Below are 18,779 nucleotides of genomic sequence, written 5' to 3'. Positions count from 1 at the left end.
TAAATTTATGAACAGTTCAGTGTTCGTTCTGAAGATGTTTCAATCGTAACAAAATAGCAAATTGTCGCTGCTGTACATTGGTGAACATGGATAAGAAATAATTACCCGCCATAAAATTGCATTCTGGTAAAAACCAACCGATCGAAATGAAATGAAATCGAAATTAGCGCCACTCAGCGCGATATCGCTCTAAATATCGCCTAGTGTGTTTTCACCTTTAGTTTAGCGCTTGAGTAGACAGCTCTTATACCAATATGTAGGTAGACAACTTTTACCAAAACATGAGTAGACAACTCCAAGTTTAGTCTATGAGTCTGTACAACTAAAAAGTGTTGATCAATCGATTCCGTTTTCAAAATGATTTTTTTTGTTTCTCTGTAGTTCGATCCTCTCATGTACATGCTCGACCCTCACGAGAAAATATCATGGTAATCTCACTTGGGAGTTGCCCAATCTTTGATGTCATCATATTTAAACTTTTCTATTAACGTGTTGCTGTATGTCTAACATGAATAAGAACTTTGTTGGCTATCATTAACTCTATTAATCTTGTCTTTGGTACTTCTCTTCCTTCCGGTGCTATTAAAGGAGATGAAACTTTAAATTACTTTTCAACAATACATTGTGCACTTTTAATTCTAGTAGCGCTGGCACATTTCATATCTCTGAACCGAACTGTATGGTTAAGAGGAGAATTACAGATTAAGGGTTTTCTATCCACTTTACAGTAATGAATTATGATTGTCCCCTCTTTCACCCCAGCTGCCGCCTTCTCATCAATCCATCATTAATATATTTTTAGCTTTTAGTCAAACGTCTGTCTACCAAAGGTTGGCTGCCGACAGTGGAGAATGGTTACGTATACCTGTACACGCTGACGACTGCTTTGCTTTTTCATGCGGTGAGTGTCACATATGGCTGCCACTGATTGTGCGACAGAGTGTTTTTGTTTTTTTAATGACTTATTCATCAGTCGCATTGTTATTTGTTTTTTCAATGTTGCATATTTAGAAGGTTCCTTGTGACAAGTGAACCAAATATGTGGCAGCCATAAAAGTTTAGCAAAATGTGTACCAAATATATTTGATATGTTCACTAATAGCACCTAATCATACATGTACCTTTCAACTGTACTAGAAATTCCCCTGTCATACAGCCCACGACCAAAGTGATAATGGAAAAAGAAAGGGTATTGCCAGTTGAGAAATGCAATATTAGCAGTCAAATGGCACTGCAGTGCAATAGGATAACTGCAATAGTAGCTGTAATGTACTGGGTGTTATTATGTACAACAAACCGCAATAATGAATGAAAATATTATGTGTATATCTCTCCCCTACAATAGGAAAAATGCAATATTAGAAGGAAAATGGCAAGCTGCTGTTAATATACACAGGCTGGGGGGCTGTATATCATTGGTCATAGCAATCAAAATCAAGAAGTTGTGATATTTATCTAGATTTCTGTATTTATATATAAAAAATTATGCTGAATTTAAAAATCTAAACAGATTTTAGCTGGTTGTCATAGAAATAAATGTATATCTATAAGAAAATGTAGGCCTATTCCTTAATTTTGCAGATATTAAAAAACGGTTTGGCAGTACCGCGATATTGGACACAGCCGCAGTATCGTCAACAAAATCTTTAGAAAAATAATAACAGTAACATATTGCACACCATCGGTCACTATATACTTCGATCTTGTAAATTCGAATGATTATTCTTATAACTAAATCTCATAATAATCTTATAAAATCGAATAATTATTCTTACAATTAAATATTGTAATAATCTTATAAGAATCGTTAGAAAAATACCATCGTCATTTCCTTTACTTTCACTGCTTTGGACATCAGTTGGAATACCAAAGTACTCATTATAAGTGTCCAGAATGTCAGAGTCCGGTAGAATCGGCAAAAAAGAAACGATTACTTTTCAGTACTTTTACATTAATTACAGAAACCTTCGGCAATTGGACAATGCCATAGACTGGTGAAATTTGCATGCTTTTCTCGTGAAATGCGCACGACTTAATGGTTCTACTCTCTGTCGCACAGCCTTATTGGCGTTTTGTGGGCCGGTCTTAATTTTGATTAAAAAAGGCTTGTCAATTTCTTTTTGCGATTTTAGGCCAAATTAATCTGTCTATATATGTATAATCCGATCAGATGAGTAAGGTTTAGGATATTGTCTACAAATGTCAAAGACTTGGTAACATATTTAAATAGGTTTATATGTGTTTTGTATCATTGTAATACTTAAAGAAATCCATTAAAAAATGGTTTAATTTGTTGATGAGATTTCGGTACAAGGGTTTGCGACGTTGTTGATGAATAATTTTCGTGAGTTGTGTGCACATATGCATTTATCATAAAGCTCCCGAGCAATCGCTTCGCTCGTGTTTGGTCATGGGACTATTATGACAGGTAGAGTAGTACGTAGCTAGTACTGATAGGACCAGGTGATTAGTCATGGTGCAATATTATATTTATTTGTAACTGAGAGCCCAGCGCTATAAGTGTTGCCATTCTGTAGCAATAATGACTTTTTATATTCCTTTTATAACTACAGTGCCGTCAGAAATTATGAGACCACCTCACATTTTAAGAGACAAGGTGGTAGCAATGATTTACTGACATAGTTTTACAAAAAACTATCATAAACCATATACCATTAGATGCGGAATTTTCTACTGATTAATATGAAGCAAATTTCCATCACATAACAATCCATACTTATTTTTTATCTCAATCGAAAGGCATATGCAACTGATATGAATAAAAAAACGAAAAGATATTTTCATTTTTTTATTCATTTTATTATTTTATTCATTTTTTATTTTTTATGCCAAACTATTTGACTTTGTGAGATTAAAGAATGCACAACACATAGTGATGACATCACGTTTTACCACTAACAAGCTATGTGGTCGGACACTGAAAAAATAACTTGATGACACTAATTCTATCACCGATGCTGTAAAAAAACAATGAAAGACTCCTGATTTACTTTACTAGAACAAGGAGAAATTTCTGCATCTAATGATGTACAATATGTGGCAAATGAATGAATTAATATGGTGCCAGCAGATGTGCAAAGTTGAACAAAGGCGAGAATTATTGGGTGGTCTCATAATTTCTGACAGCACTGTACTTTATTGTCCATTCGCATTGACTCCCTTTTTGAATAATAATATTAATAATGAAGTTCTATTGTCCATGAAGACTAGTGAGATGTTTGTGATAGTTACTAGAAATTTTCTACAATGTGTTTTTTTTAGACCAAGTTGCTCACTTTGATTTTTGGCAACCTATTTTAAGTTCAGTTAGTCTGTACATTTTAGTAACTTTTGTAATCAATAAAATTGCATATTTTGTCATAATTTGGTGTTACTAAATATCCCAAGTTCGTATGGTTTATGTTGGAGCATATGAAAACCAATAAATTCCTACAAAGCCAATTGTGCTAAAAATAGATTTTCAATTTTCACCGAATTATTAACCAACATGACTCAGCATTTTTATCTGTTAATTCAATTATCAGAAGTTCAGGTTAGTGTAGGTTCAGGGATGATGACATTTCAACTGCCAGCCCCATTAAATTTGATTATCATCTCCATAGACCCAACCAATTATCTGCATGGTTGGCATTGTGCCAATAATAACGTTTTTGATATATACTCTGCAGGCGATTTGGTCTCCTCACAATATTCGACCTCCATACTGGAAGTTTATGCTCAACATCACAGGTGGAAAGTGAGTCAATATTAATATGCTCGTTGAAACAAGTGTTCCGAGTCTCTAGGGTATCATTTGCCATTTCAGTGTCACTTGAGGCTGCTTGGATGACTACTTTAACTTTTGGGCACAATGCTCAGCAATGTTAAGATATTGACTTTGGCTCACAAGGGGTTGGAAGGTTTTAAAACTTTGATGCCCATGCTAAATACTAAACATATCATACATCCAGCTGCAACAAGCTGTCAACTTGTTGCAGCTTGTTGCAACAAGTTCCAACTTAGAACAGGTCCAACTTAGAGTGTCACTAATAACCATCATCGCTTGCCTGGCATTCAGTTAGTAAATAATAGTTTGTTATTTTTATGTATTTACCATTCGAGTTAGTATTCTGACTTAAGCAGTCTCCTTCTGTCATGATTTTCTCCAATTCATAGACATTTTAAGAGTTTTCTCGGTAGAGTTTTCCATCATGGTTTCCCGTTGCCTGCCTCGTGTTTCTGGCCTGGTTATCTCTCATAGCAGAGGAGTGATTTAAGACTGGGGCCCTTTCTATCACCCTGTAATGCCTTCATTCCGCTAGTGTCAATCACTATATGCTAGCTTTTCCATGCTCTGTCAAGATATCTGGCCAATTTTCTTCTACCAGCTCCATTTATAAGTTTGGCCTCCCAGTTAGGTTTGGTGGCAGCCCTATCATGACCATTATTCCTTGCACCTACCTTATATGTTGTGTTCATCATTACTCTTACTTCCTTATATGGTCATATTCATCATTACTCTTACTTCCCTATATGGTCATATTCATCATTACTCTTACTTCCTTATATGGTCATATTCATCATTATTCTTTACTTCCTGATATGATCATATTCATCATTACTCTTACTTACTTATATGGTCACATTCATCATTACTCTTACTTCCTTATATGGTCACATTCATCATTACTCTTACTTCCTTATATGGTCATATTCATCATTACTCTTACTTCCCTATATGGTCATATTCATCATTACTCTTACTTCCCGATATGGTCATATTTATCATTACTCTTGCTTCCCGATATGGTCATATTCATCATTACTCTTACTTCCTTATATGGTCATATTCATCATTACTCTTACTTATATGGTCACATTCATCATTACTCTTACTTCCCGATATGGTCATATTCATCATTACTCTTACTTCCCGATATGGTCATATTCATCATTACTCTTACTTCCCGATATGGTCACATTCATCATTACTCTTACTTCCCGATATGGTCATATTCATCATTACTCTTACTTCCCGATATGGTCATATTCATCATTACTCTTACTTCCCGATATGGTCATATTCATCATTACTCTTACTTATATGGTCACATTCATCATTACTCTTACTTTCCGATATGGTCATATTCATCATTACTCTTACTTACTTATATGGTCACATTCATCATTACTCTTACTTCCTTATATGGTCACATTCATCATTACTCTTACTTCCTTATATGGTCATATTCATCATTACTCTTACTTCCCTATATGGTCATATTCATCATTACTCTTACTTCTTTATATGGTCATATTCATCATTACTCTTACTTCCCGATATGGTCATATTCATCATTACTCTTACTTCCTTATATGGTCATATTCATCATTACTCTTACTTCCCTATATGGTCATATTCATCATTACTCTTACTTCCCGATATGGTCATATTCATCATTACTCTTACTTCCCGATATGGTCATATTCATCATTACTCTTACTTATATGGTCACATTCATCATTACTCTTACTTCCCGATATGGTCATATTCATCATTACTCTTACTTCCTTATATGGTCATATTCATCATTACTTTCACTTCCCGATATGGTCATATTCATCATTACTCTTACTTCTTTATATGGTCATATTCATCATTACTCTTACTTCCCGATATGGTCATATTCATCATTACTCTTACTTCCTTATATGGTCATATTCATCATTACTCTTACTTCCCTATATGGTCATATTCATCATTACTCTTACTTCCCGATATGGTCATATTCATCATTACTCTTACTTCCTTATATGGTCATATTCATCATTACTCTTACTTCCCGATATGGTCATATTCATCATTACTCTTACTTCTTTATATGGTCATATTCATCATTACTCTTACTTCCCTATATGGTCATATTCATCATTACTCTTACTTCCCGATATGATCATATTCATCATTACTCTTACTTCCTTATATGATTATATTCATCATTAGTTTTACTTCCTTATATGGTCATATTCGTCATTGGTTTTACTTCCTTATATGGCCATATTCATCATTGGTTTCACTTCCTTATATGGACATTTGCCACAGCTCCTTTACATGATTTCTTTTTCTGCTTCGATGCTACCATTTTATCTCCTCTTCTGAACATCATTCTCACAACCCTTCTGTCTTTTAGCTACGGCCTATAGCATTGTTTGAGCCAATTCTTACACTTTCAGGTTCAAGGAGATGAATAGAAGGTTAATAGATAAGAAGTTTGGCACCGACTGCTCGAGACTTTATCCCGACTTCTGGCCCAACTATGATGCAAGGTTCACTGACCTTCTGACTGCTGACTCATTGAATCAACTACGTTAGTCACATGACTATCATGTGTTATTTTATCAGTTCACTGGGTATTTATGGACCGAGTCTGTGGACTTTAATTGTTTTCCTTGCTGCTCAGTTTTTCATGTGTGCTTTTTACTCTCTTTTATAATTTCCAAATGCTCAATTCTGTATATCCATCACTTTATCTACTTGTTGGATTCATATGCTGTTTTGATTGTCAAGTATTGCATTCCTCATTGCATATGTAACTGTATAAAAGAATCATTTCATCATTGCATGGAACAAAATTAAACCAATGTTAGTGTACAAACAATTGCTGGACAGATAGGCTCGTACATATACATTATCTTATTTAGGCATGGAATAAATCATAGATTAACTCCATGTTCCTTTATCAACTGTTTTGGGCTCAACTTATTTTGTATTCACCATACTTCCTTCATATCGGGGCATGTGGTGCATTTCTTCATATTACATATTTGATCTACCATACTTTTCGGACTGTAAACAGCACCCCTATATAAGCCGCATCTGCTTAATTTGCCAAAAAAAGATAATAAAACAATACATAGGCCGCACCTTTGTATTGGCCGCAGAACTCAGGATGGTGCTTTTTAACGTGACAGCAACTTTGTTGTTTAAAACGGAACAGTGCCTAACGGCACTGTTTCGTATTAACCGACGCTTTTTAACCTAGTGTCTAACGGAACAGTATCATTAGGCATTGTTTTGTATTTTCTTTCACCGCTAGAGGCGCATTAACCGGAGATTCTGGTTAATGTGCCCTAGCGGTGAAAGAAACAGCCTCAGAATAGCCGCACCCTTATATAAACCGCATGGCTCAAATCGTCAGAAAAAAATAGCGGCTAATAGTCCAAAATGTACGGCATATATTCAGAGCGTGAAATTAGTTGAACTCTGAAAAGCTCGAATTATAAAGTGAATTGTTTTGGTCAGCACAAATGTTGGCTGCTTCTGGCCACTCTATTAGGGGTGAAATTCTATGTTCAGAAAGGTATATTGCTACTTGAAGTTGAAACTGCTAAATATTGTAGTTTTCCATTCATGTAATTTAGTCTAAAACTTTGAGGCGCTAGTTTATTCTTCCGTGGCACCTTTCACCATTTTATCCGGTAGAAGGAGCGTGCAGGGCAGCAGCTCAGGTGCGACACTGTGATGCACCACGAGTGCTGCAAGATTCGACCACTCCTGCTCAAGTCCCTGAAAAGTATAGTTTGCAGATAACCAGGCGATGGACATTATAGCAATACAGAAGCACATACAAGAGATCCTACAAGTGTAAAAACGCCTTCTGTTGATCTTAGGGCCATGGAGACACCTACAGGCGATTCTAGGGCTGTAGAGACACCTACATGTGATTCTAGGGGTGTAGAGACACCCACAGGTGGTTCTAGGGCTGCAGAGACACCTGTAAGTATCTGCTGCAGTAATCATCTAAAGGTAATTTTTGAACTGTGGAGACATTTACAGTTGGTCACACAGCTGTAGAGTTAACAGGTCACCCTACTGCTTTAGAGGCAAGCTACAGCAGTCAGCATGCACTTTTCAAAAACTTTCAGCACATGAATAGTAAGTAAGTGCCTCTAAAACTAAGGTTCGTTTTATCAGAACAGGCATGGATTTTTTATGACATTTGCTTGCAGGTACTTCTATAGCTGTCAAAAGAAGGTCCCATGTTAGACTAATGCCTTACAGACAAGTACGTAGTAGTAGTGACAAACAGTGACTCTTACTCACCTTGAACTTTACACCGTCTGCAGTTTTCTCCAGAAGATAGTGGCTTACGCCAGTCGGATTGTCACTCTTCTGGACGCGCATTGAGAGAGAGTAGGATGACTTGTGGCTAGTGCTCTCTCGTACCACAAATGACCCTACAGGTCGTCGTAGCAAGTAGTCCATGACCTTTTCCCTTAAGGGAAATATATGATTATAACCATAATGTTGTCATGGCAAAAGGTGCATAAGCTAGTTACAAATTCTTTATATTTTTTTGTCATTTTCACATGTTGTGTGAATGCAGAATGCAAGTGACTATCTTTGTTAGTACCTAAAACTGTATCGACATTCTAAGCTATTTGGCTCTGTCACTTGAACAGGGTAAAGTTTCTATGTAACCTAAAGCACAACTATTTTCCCACAGCATTACAGTACTAAGAATTTTTTCTATTTTTAATAAATATTTCAGTTAACCTATATATAAAGTACATAAGTGCAAGCCAATTAGAGTATGTATAAAAATGATAATTTTTTTTACATGTAATGCAATTTTTACAAAAAAACTTAAATATGTAAAATATATTTGAATATTAGCTGTAAAGCTCGTGATCAGCAGAACGGATTTTATTTTCAATCAGATGAGTTTTTAAAAACCAGATGAAGTTTTGAAACTAAATATTTTCAGTGACCTGTCAGGCAGCACGAAGCGGACATCACGAAGCGTTTGAAGTTTGGATAAAATAGGCCTACAAAATTCACGCTAACAGACACGCACGCACTTAATAACAAAAGTGGAATTTTTCGATAAAGATTTTAATTAACTCCGAGTTATCTTTTATTAGCAGGTATTTCAAGTGGAATTTAGAAGTCACAAAATTTTCATAATGTGCAGCTTCACTTCCTCTCTGACCCCCTGGTGTCATCATTACTGTCATGGATCTTTGTACACCTTGTCAATCACGTTAATGTTTATAGATTGAAACTTAGAACTTGATTGAAAGACAATCAATACTTTACCTGGTCATGTCTGGCTTGTACCAAGTGTATGTTTCCAGTGCCACTTTATTGCTTTCGGTATTGCTTCCCCTAAACACACAATTAATTTGACAGCTTAAAAAATTGACAATTTCCATAGATGTAGTATTACTAGATAGTCGTTATTAACTGATACCAAGAATAATGGCGCTATGAAATATATAGAGTAGTAACTATGTAAGTTATTATTCACCGTTTCTCTCCAGGTAGTGAAGAAAGTTTACCAGACATGAGTTTCTTGTTCTAAAATTAAATGAAAAATTGAATAATATACAATTAAATAATTATGATGATGATAATTAATAGGTGACTTGAAGTGTGAGACAAACAGCTGGATGATGGTGAGAAGTACCTGTTCACATGCTCTGGCGTATGTTATTCTATTTGTTGATGTTTTTCAGTAAGATAATATTTAGCAAGAAAAAACAGTAGAAAAGTTGCGACTCCATCACTACCTATACAAAAGGTAACATATACCTCTTGTATATGTTATATGTTATTGTATATATTACGCATATACATGTATATGGGTAATATATACCTAATCACAAGAAAGGTCTAACACAAACTAAAACATTAATTTGTGTCAAAATGCAAAAAAAGCTGCATATTCAAAATCGAGAGTTGCCCACACTATACGAATTCTTGTTTTTGAAAAACTGTTGTTTTTGTCTTTATATAAAGCATCAAACTATCTATGAAACCTATTAAATGACTTTTCTAGTCAGGGGGTCTTTCCTAATATATACAGTTATATGATAGGTGTAAGTACAGTATATATACAGTTATATACTACGTGTACGTACAGTATATATACAGGTATATGATACGTGTAAGTACAGTATATATACAGGTATATGATATGTGTAAGTACAGTATATATACAGGTATATGATACGTGTAAGTACAGTATATATACAGGTATATGATATGTGTAAGTACAGTATATATACAGGTATATGATACGTGTAAGTACAGTATATATACAGGTATATGATACGTGTAAGTACAGTATATATACAGGTATATGATATGTAGACCTTTAGATGATTACGTATGATACGTAATCGTCTAAAACATAAATCAGAAAATGTCTTTAGGTTATTTTATAAAATAAGAACAAACCCGAGCTCTGTCGCTGTCGCTTCTCCGTTGTACTTCTGCGTAAAGCTCTCTTTGCTCTTCAAGCTTCTCTGCTATTCGTTCATTAAAGGTCGCCGGGGGTCCGCGTTGGGCTGAGTGAGCAGCCTTGAAAGCATTACCAAGTATTGTATTCAGTTCCTCCACCTGTTAGAGAGCAGCAGCGAGTTTAGCAAAAAGTGAGCAAATCAGAGCTATTCAAATATTTCACTCACTAAAAGAAAATAAAATTGACCATTCTTTTGTTTTCTAGTCAGCTGCAAAACTGGCTGCAATAATATAAAGACAACCCAAACGTTAAGTGAGGAGACAATTTCCACATGCAGAGTTGAGACAGATTTATCCATATGAATATATGTGTGTCACGGAAAGCATACCTGACTCTGTTTGGAACCAGTGAATGCATGACAGAATTGCATATTAACGGGACCCTTTGGTTCTCGGGCTAGGAAACAGAAAAGGCGATCTTCAGGCACACAGGAGCAATAGGAGATCCTATGCAATGCATGTGCCATGAGAAGCGCCTGGAACAAACAGAATTACTCATAGAATTGCGCAAAGTAATTCACAAAATTTATCGGTGTATTAATTTAATGTATTAGACAAACATTCATCTATAGATTTAATCAAAGATATATAGAGTTATCCAGTGAGCTAGTCAACCAGTCATTTACGTGGTTGCTTGAATGTTTGCATAAAGAAAGATTTATATATCTTATATTTACTAGCCGAACGCCCCCCCCCCCCCCCCCCCCCGGAGTAAAATAATTATCTAATGAGTTTGAATATCATACCTGGAAAGCTAGATCTTTATTAAAATCTTTACTACAATCTTTACTAAAAACTTTACTAAAATGATACCCTCATTTTGAGACGGCTCAGCAATCGTTACTTGTAACGATCAACAGTGCTAGTTATTAACCTTAGAAAGCACTTTAAACTGGAGTATCTTAACCAGTGTAATGGATATTTGCCCAATGACTCCATTGTATTTTGTGTAGCTTATTGGCTAAGTTGCCTCTAAATCTAGAGGTCCCGAGATCAAAGCCAGTGTCGTGCAGATTTTTAATTGCTAGATTTAAATCGCTATAACTAGACGCAGGGTTTGATAAAAAGACAAAAACAGAGATTTATATAGAGATGGTAGACAATTACTAAAGCTTATCAAGGCATTAAATTTTCAACTTTTAGTTATCTTTTCATCAGCAGGCCTTGTGAGACTAGGAAAAATCACGTCAAGGGTAATCATAGATTTAACCTCAGTACTATTCACAAAATTATTCGTATATGTTTATAAAGTTTGACAAAACTATCTCTCAAGTTATTCTATATTATCAGGTGTTTGTTTATTTCTGTTTAACACATTTATTAAAACACTTTTTCAACTGACATTAAAATTGATTTACCACTTGTAAATGTAAATTAGTTGAACAGTTGGCAAAATAAAGTTTTAGATAATATTATGAATATTTATCAAAACAATAGAATTGCTACTAGCTGCAGAGTTATTATAATTGAACTCATTTTAAATACAACAAAATAGTTCACAATTTAGTATCGGTGCATATTCATGACATCAACCATGTGACTTGTTTTTGTTGCATGCATAGAAGTACCTAACTTTGACTTTCCCTCTGGCTGTTAGAAAACTAAACTAACTGGTATATTATCGTACCTTACCCTTCTTGTCAGTGACCTTGACACCTTTGGCTGAAACGATCACCAGTATAGGTCTGCTTCTAATAGTCGTCTGCAAAATATAGAATAAAATCTTGAAGTTATTTATTTATTCTTTTTGTTAATTTATTACATGAATCATAATGTATTATATACCTGGATATGTATGTACTATATATATATATATATATATATATATATATATATATATATATATATATATATATATATATATATATATATATATATATATATATATATATATATATATATATATATATGTATATATATGTATATATGTATATACCTACATGTATCATCTCTATATATATTTCTCAAAGTATGTTCGTGTGTATGTCGTATGTCTGTCTGCATTTGGGCTATAGTTATTATTAGAATAACTGCAGCTGGACAACAATGCTGACGCAATGTCATGGAGTACCGTCATTAGAAGCCTAACAGCTTACTGCAATTTTCCATTGGCAATGTGCCAGGCTAATAGCTTGAAAGTTACAGCTGTTTGACAAAGTTTTAAAACCTTTACAGTTGTTTTCATTTTTCTCTTAATTTATTTCAACTACACAAAACACTTCTCTCATGATGTGTAGTTTGAAAGTTAGAATGGTAAATATTGTTATATGTTAAATACAAATCAATTTTCTGTCCAGACTTTTTTATTACCCGCGCAATGCCGGGTAACACTGCTAGTATAACTGTATATATATGTAGATATTTGCGCACCATCTGATATATTCCATTTCTATGTAATTATATATAAACACATACAGTTTTATATTGTATAGATGCATATATATACAATACATTAATTACTTTAGCTCATCAATTTATCAGCTGGCTGTTAAAACCAATTCTTAAAGTTTTTTATACAAAAATACAAAACTTCATCGGCAAATTGATATATATATATATATATATATAAATTTGTATAAGTACACATGGATATAGATTATATACAAATACATGCAATAATGCATATATGTACTATTTGATGTACATAACTACTTCATTATTTTAGAAACAAATTTGCATAAATCTGTCTCTTTGGTGCTGAGAGGGACCCCCAGCGAGTCAAACTAAAAATATAACATTTGCAGCATTTAATAATTATTAACATTAATAAGATATTAAACAAATAATGTATTTTTTCAAAATAATAAAGTGACAAATCTTACCCTCATCAGCTCAAGTTGTTTCCTGACAAACTCAGAGCGGATTCCATGATCTGTACCGGGCACTGAGAAGGAGCCCATATACTGTAGTAGAACCAAAGGCAATCACTAGTGTTTAGATGTTTCAATAAGGTTCTACGAGCTGATAGATTTCAAGGTAAATCATTAGTGTCTGTCTGCTAATATTGTAAATACTTTTATAGTAACATTTAAATTTAACTGGAAGTAACTTTCTTACAATTGAAGCAATTTTTTTGTTTGAAACCTTTAATGGAAATCTTTACTAAAACAAGAGCCATGTCTACCCTTACGTCCGTCCAAAGACGTATTGACAGAGTTTTGCAACCAGGTATGCTACTATCTGGACTACTTGACCAAATTGATGAAGTGAAAAACAATTGTCCACATAGTTATTACATCTGAAAATCACATGCACACGGGACTACCAGCGTACTAATTAATAATAACATCTTGACTACTACAGAGGAGCAAATATCGCTTTACCATAAAAAGACGTGACTAGAAAAGTTATAATAAACTTATCAGGAGATAGTAGAGTATTTAAAGATACGTGAATGTTGACCTTTGGTCTGAAATCAACTAATCAAACTTGGATCTTTCTTCAAAAATAAGATCTTCAAAGTGTTTACTTGATGCAATGATTTCAAAAAGTTGATATATATCGAACAACCTGTTCGACTAAAATGAACAACTTACTAACAAATCAGGATAAAACTAGGTGATTAGTTCCTTGTGCAGCCTGTTTATCATAAAAGGTGGCAACCCAGACTATTTAGGGGTCAGTGGATAGGTTGGCCTACCACCTGTTTTACTCAAGTATTGTTAGTCATAAAAAACCTTATGATAATGTATAACGGGTAGTGCAACAGATTTTCTTGAGGATATTTTTAGGCCAGGTTATTATCTTTTAATTTAACTGTTTTTGGAATTTAACAAAATTTCATGTATGTTACAGAATAAATGAAAATCTGGTCATACTCCTAGCCTGAGAGAGAAATTAATTTCTATATGCAATGAATGTGCTCGCTCGCCAGCTCAAATTGTAATGATAACCAGCTATATTTGTGCTGGTTTTGCTGTAGGATTGTCTGCAAAATCTTTTCCAACTCCAACTTATTTTCTTGTTTAAAATTTCTGCAAATATTTTAAAGAAAACATTTTTTAGATGTTCTTTGATAAAATATAATAAATGATAACAAAAGTATAACATAATTACTCACTTCAGCATAACGGATAAATGCGCTTTCGTTGTGGTCTTTTTGAAGAATATAAGGAGCAATATGGCCGCCGAGTAATTCTCCTGGTTCGAAATTCTTTGCAGAATCATTAAGGTCTCTTTTCTCGCGCCTCCTTTGCATGTACTACAAATACCTATTTCTAGCAAGACACCAACATTTCTGGCAGCTTGTGATGCCAAAGGAATTATGAAATCAAAGATGCGTAGAAAAAATAGTGTATGTAGTGTGGGGTGACAGATGAAGCTATGTATGACACTTGACAAGCTAAAGATGGCACGTAACAACAAGTGTTTTCTGGTGTGGCAAAAGGTTGTAGGCAAAAAAATGGAAGCTTGCAAGTCGGAGCAGGTAAAAATAAATTGTTTCTACCAACTTTGTCCTTTTTAGCTTTGAACTCCAGGAAGTCTTGCGTCTCGATGTTTTTCTTGGCTTTAAGTAAGTGCGACATTTTTTCCTTCTTTGCAGTTGTTTACGGTGGTCTAAAATTCCTTACGGTGGTGTTTCTGCCTGCCTCCTGCTAATATTTTTGGTAGTGAAAGTAGCAAATTATTCAAATATTTGATCTATTGTTGAGCTCCACCACAACTTACTGGTCAGTTGCTGGTCATAAGCTGTAGCCATTGGTCAGTTTCTAGCTACAAACAGTAGCCATCGGTCAGTCATTAGCTACAAACAGTAGCCATTGGTCAGTCGCTAGCTACAAACAGTAGTCATTGGTCAGTCGCTAGCCACAAACAGTAGCCATTGGTCATTCATTAGCTACAAACAGTTGCCATTGGTCAGTTGCTAGCTACAAACAGTAGCCATTGGTCAGTCGCTAGCTGCAAACAGTAGCCATTGGTCAGTCGTTAGCTACAAACAGTAGCCATTAGTCAGTTGCTAGCTACAAATAGTAGCCATTGATTCATTGCTAGCTACAAATAGTAGCCATTGGTCAGTTGCAGGCTACAGAATGAAACAATCGGTCAGTTGTTGGCCACTAGCATAGCCATCAGTTAGTTGCTATCCGTAAGGAACAGCCATTGGTAATCTTCAAGCCAACCCACAAGCTGTAGCTAATGGTTAGTAGCTCGCCACAAATTATAACTATTGGTCAGTTGTTAGCCTCGAACTGTAGCTATCGGTCAGTCATTAGCGACACACTATGACCATCAGTGAGTTTCTATTCACAAAGAGCAGTTATTGGTCAGTTTTTATCCACAAAGAGCCGCTATTGGTCAGCTTATTAGCCACGATGACCAGCTATTGGTCAGTTTTTGCAACAAACTGTAGCCATTGACCAACTGCTAGCAAGCAGCATTAGCAATGCCAGTCAGCCAGAATCAGAAAGTTGCAATTTTAAAAATGTAATATATGTGAACAGTTACCAATAGGTAAATACAAATGTAGGTATTGAAAGAAGTAAGTCAAAGAAAAACAAGGTTTTAGACAGAACTCCAGAGAGAATATAAATGAGATGAGCTTTTCCTATATTGACCGTGGTGACATCTTTAGATGATATGAAATAGCATCGAAAATTCAACTACGCGTGTGTAGATTGGCTATTGTTTGCAATATTTAGTAACGTAACCATAATGAGTAGATTGAAGTTGTCTTTTTCTGAACCTATATGATGGTAGGTGTGCACGCATTACCCAACTTTGTTCACATTTATGCTCATCTATTATACATGGCTCTACTTATCCACCCACAACTAGTGTCATATTAGAAGGTTTCAAAGGTGACTCAATCACCATAAACCTGTTCTACCGATGAGACAACTCGTTAAACCTGAGGATTTTAGCTTCAAACATGCTGAGAATTTCATAGATAAAATTGTACTAATCAGTTACTAATGCTTATGAGGCTTTTTACTTGTTACTGTAAGTCATTTTTATTGATAAACTAAAAAAATTAGTGAAGCAAAGGGTTTTTAATAACTGGCAAGTTTTGGAATAACTGAAAATGCCAAATAGTTGTATGTGTTCACTAATGCATTGTCTATGTCCATGCAAACTGTAAGTATTTAGCAAGTTTTTAGGACCGTAAGTCGTGAGATGGGCAGGTGATAAACGCGGAAGAGTTGACGAATGACCACCAAAGAAAAAGGAGTAACTCCTGGAAACTACTTACTCACTAGCCGTAGGCGTTCGCTACTAACAGAATAAATTGCGAAAAATAGTTGGAAAAAAAACAATGTCTATCATAGTTTTAAAGCTTAAAAATTAAACTCATTTAAATAGAAGCAATGGATTTATTTGCAAAAACATTGCACCATCACATTTGGCAATTGTCTTCTCATGCAAGAGATTTTTCAACATCAATTATAGTTTATGTGTTTTTGTGCATAGTATAAATATGACAAACCTTTATATTATAGAATCATTTCATTGGTTAACGGAAGTTATTTCAAAGAGTGCATTTATTTTAGATGTCATTTAATGACAGTCTAAGAAATTTGCCAGTACGAAACCTAACTCTGAACTAGTAGTGGACGTCCTTGACGATTGCAGATTTGCTGCTCAGTGTGTAGTTTCATCAATCAGGTGAAAAAGATAATGCTTGTTTTTTCATGTTTCAGGACAGTTATTTGTAACCACTAATATAATATTCATGTATTTATAATATATAATTTATTTATATTTATTCTGTCATGTCTACACTCCAAGAATTAAATAAGTGTAAGTTATAAATTATGAATCATCATAATTTAATGAGAAGATAATAAGCAGATTAGGTGTGCTTAGAAAACAGTTTGGTCTTTGAAAATGTTTTACTCTTTTTCTGACGCTTTTTTTTCTGTCTCAACAGTGTCTTTTCTTCCTGTAAGTTCAAGAGTTTGATGTTATCTCCGACCTCTTCAGCTGTCTGCAAATCAAATCTCATAATTTAAAACTGCAGCAACGCAAGAGTATTTCTAATGCTGACATAGATCTTCTGCTAGGACGTGTAACTGTCAGACACAACAAGGCTCTCGAGATAAATGCTTCACAAACAGAGAGTAAACAACTTCTAAACAGTAAAATTTGTATATGAAGGTCATATGAATGAAACAGAAGCCAGTTTGATAAGACAAATACAAGTGTTCAACAGTAAACTTAGATATGAAGATGTGACTCCTTTGATTGTTTAAAAATGAACATAAAACATCAGTTTCCTAAATTGATAAATTTTGCTTTGTTATTGTGTGTCGGGTGCATACGCTATGAACTTCTGCATTTGTTGGATTTTGCCTAAACTTCAGATACAAATACTCAGCGCCTTTTGCCAGGTTGCCAAAGGATTTGGTTGCTAAACTCTGTCAGGTTCTTAAGAACCGGCCTCTAAATACACTCTGGTTAAAAATGAAAGAATTTCCTGGCACCACCAGGCCTACTGCTAGTATTATGTAAAGAAACGAAATTTTCTCTAATAAAAAAATTTTTTGTTATGAGTTTGTGTTTTTTTCAAAACTATTGCCGTAAAACAAATAAAAAAAATTTGTTCATTAAAAATAAATATATTGTAAATGGGCATAGTTCAAAGAACAGTTTGCCGGTTACCTAACCATGATATTCGACAATGAAGGGGTAGTGAGAGACGACAAGGCAACTGATTTCCATACTACTGAATATTACTATCTCATGTTGTTATTACAGTGTGATAAACATAGCTGTAATGATCGCTGAAGTCACAATTGAACCAACATATAAACGGGGAGATTTGAAAGGTCTTTGTTACAAATGTATAAGCCTGGCTACCTCCACCGATGGAATGCATCACCAATGCTTAGTGCATATATTTGTTGCGGCTACTCACAATGACACTACCAAACAATACGTTGCGTCGCTAAATAGACTGATCAATGATTGACCATGATATGTCTCTGCTGGACTTTTCAGTACCCTTACCGGCATCTACACGTAAGTATCATCATGATACTTACTATATAACATGGATCATCAAACACTTGTGATTGCAATAATGTCTGTACAAAATAATCTACATTCATGGTATACATTGAACTACACAAAGAGATTTCAACATAATTATGATAAGAATTAAGTGAAATGTTTTATGAAATTATGAAATGTTCTAATTTGTAATATATGAGCTGCCATATTGCTGCTATGAAAAGAGAAATGTTTTGTCATGAATAAATAGTTGTATGTGTGAAAAAGCAATGTTGTGACCGTTCAAAAACCAATTTTGCGTGCCATCAGCTAGAAATAATTGAGTCGAGATCGTTATAACTGACTATTTCCGCCAATCACAGTTGAGTCAGTTTCATTTCTATATTGAAACTGTTGGAACTACGGTATTCTCTATGTTTGAACTATGCATCACCAACACACCGGCAATGCAAACGATTCATTTTGTTGGCATGTAAACAGGCCTTCTGTAATGATTCTCAAGTAAAAGTTTAGTTGTAAAATA

At 34.6% G+C, this 18,779-nt stretch overlaps 3 protein-coding genes across 4 annotated transcripts in view; 1 reads left to right on the top strand and 2 right to left on the bottom strand.

Moving 5' to 3' along the window:
• Window positions 1-6,728, top strand: part of LOC137404634 (transmembrane protein 135-like) — a 41,427-nt gene extending 34,699 nt beyond the window's left edge. For both annotated transcript variants that reach the window (XM_068090859.1, XM_068090860.1), the window contains exons 12-14: window positions 803-901; window positions 3,690-3,757; window positions 6,235-6,728. In XM_068090859.1, coding sequence (XP_067946960.1) covers window positions 803-901; window positions 3,690-3,757; window positions 6,235-6,373 — 306 coding nt within the window. In that variant the 3' untranslated portion in view covers window positions 6,374-6,728. The remainder of the gene's footprint in view (window positions 1-802; window positions 902-3,689; window positions 3,758-6,234) is intronic.
• A 413-nt stretch (window positions 6,729-7,141) lies between these two features.
• LOC137404629 (EGFR adapter protein-like) lies at window positions 7,142-9,369 on the bottom strand. Its single transcript, XM_068090855.1, has 4 exons — window positions 9,312-9,369; window positions 9,101-9,169; window positions 8,105-8,276; window positions 7,142-7,567 (listed from the first exon to the last, which is right to left on the bottom strand). The coding sequence occupies exons 1-4, from the start codon at window positions 9,347-9,349 to the stop codon at window positions 7,445-7,447; spliced, it is 402 nt and encodes a 133-aa protein (XP_067946956.1). The 5' UTR covers window positions 9,350-9,369; the 3' UTR covers window positions 7,142-7,444.
• A 290-nt stretch (window positions 9,370-9,659) lies between these two features.
• LOC137404888 (SH2 domain-containing protein 5-like) lies at window positions 9,660-14,832 on the bottom strand. Its single transcript, XM_068091114.1, has 6 exons — window positions 14,758-14,832; window positions 13,129-13,209; window positions 11,934-12,008; window positions 10,636-10,782; window positions 10,244-10,405; window positions 9,660-9,686 (listed from the first exon to the last, which is right to left on the bottom strand). The coding sequence occupies exons 1-6, from the start codon at window positions 14,830-14,832 to the stop codon at window positions 9,660-9,662; spliced, it is 567 nt and encodes a 188-aa protein (XP_067947215.1).
• Window positions 14,833-18,779: the final 3,947 nt, after the last annotated feature.

The sequence above is a fragment of the Watersipora subatra genome, chromosome 9 (genome assembly GCF_963576615.1).
Source record: "Watersipora subatra chromosome 9, tzWatSuba1.1, whole genome shotgun sequence".
NCBI lineage: Eukaryota > Metazoa > Bryozoa > Gymnolaemata > Cheilostomatida > Watersiporidae > Watersipora > Watersipora subatra.
Note: the sequence above shows the minus strand (reverse complement) of the source record. Positions and strands in the feature narration are given on the sequence as shown.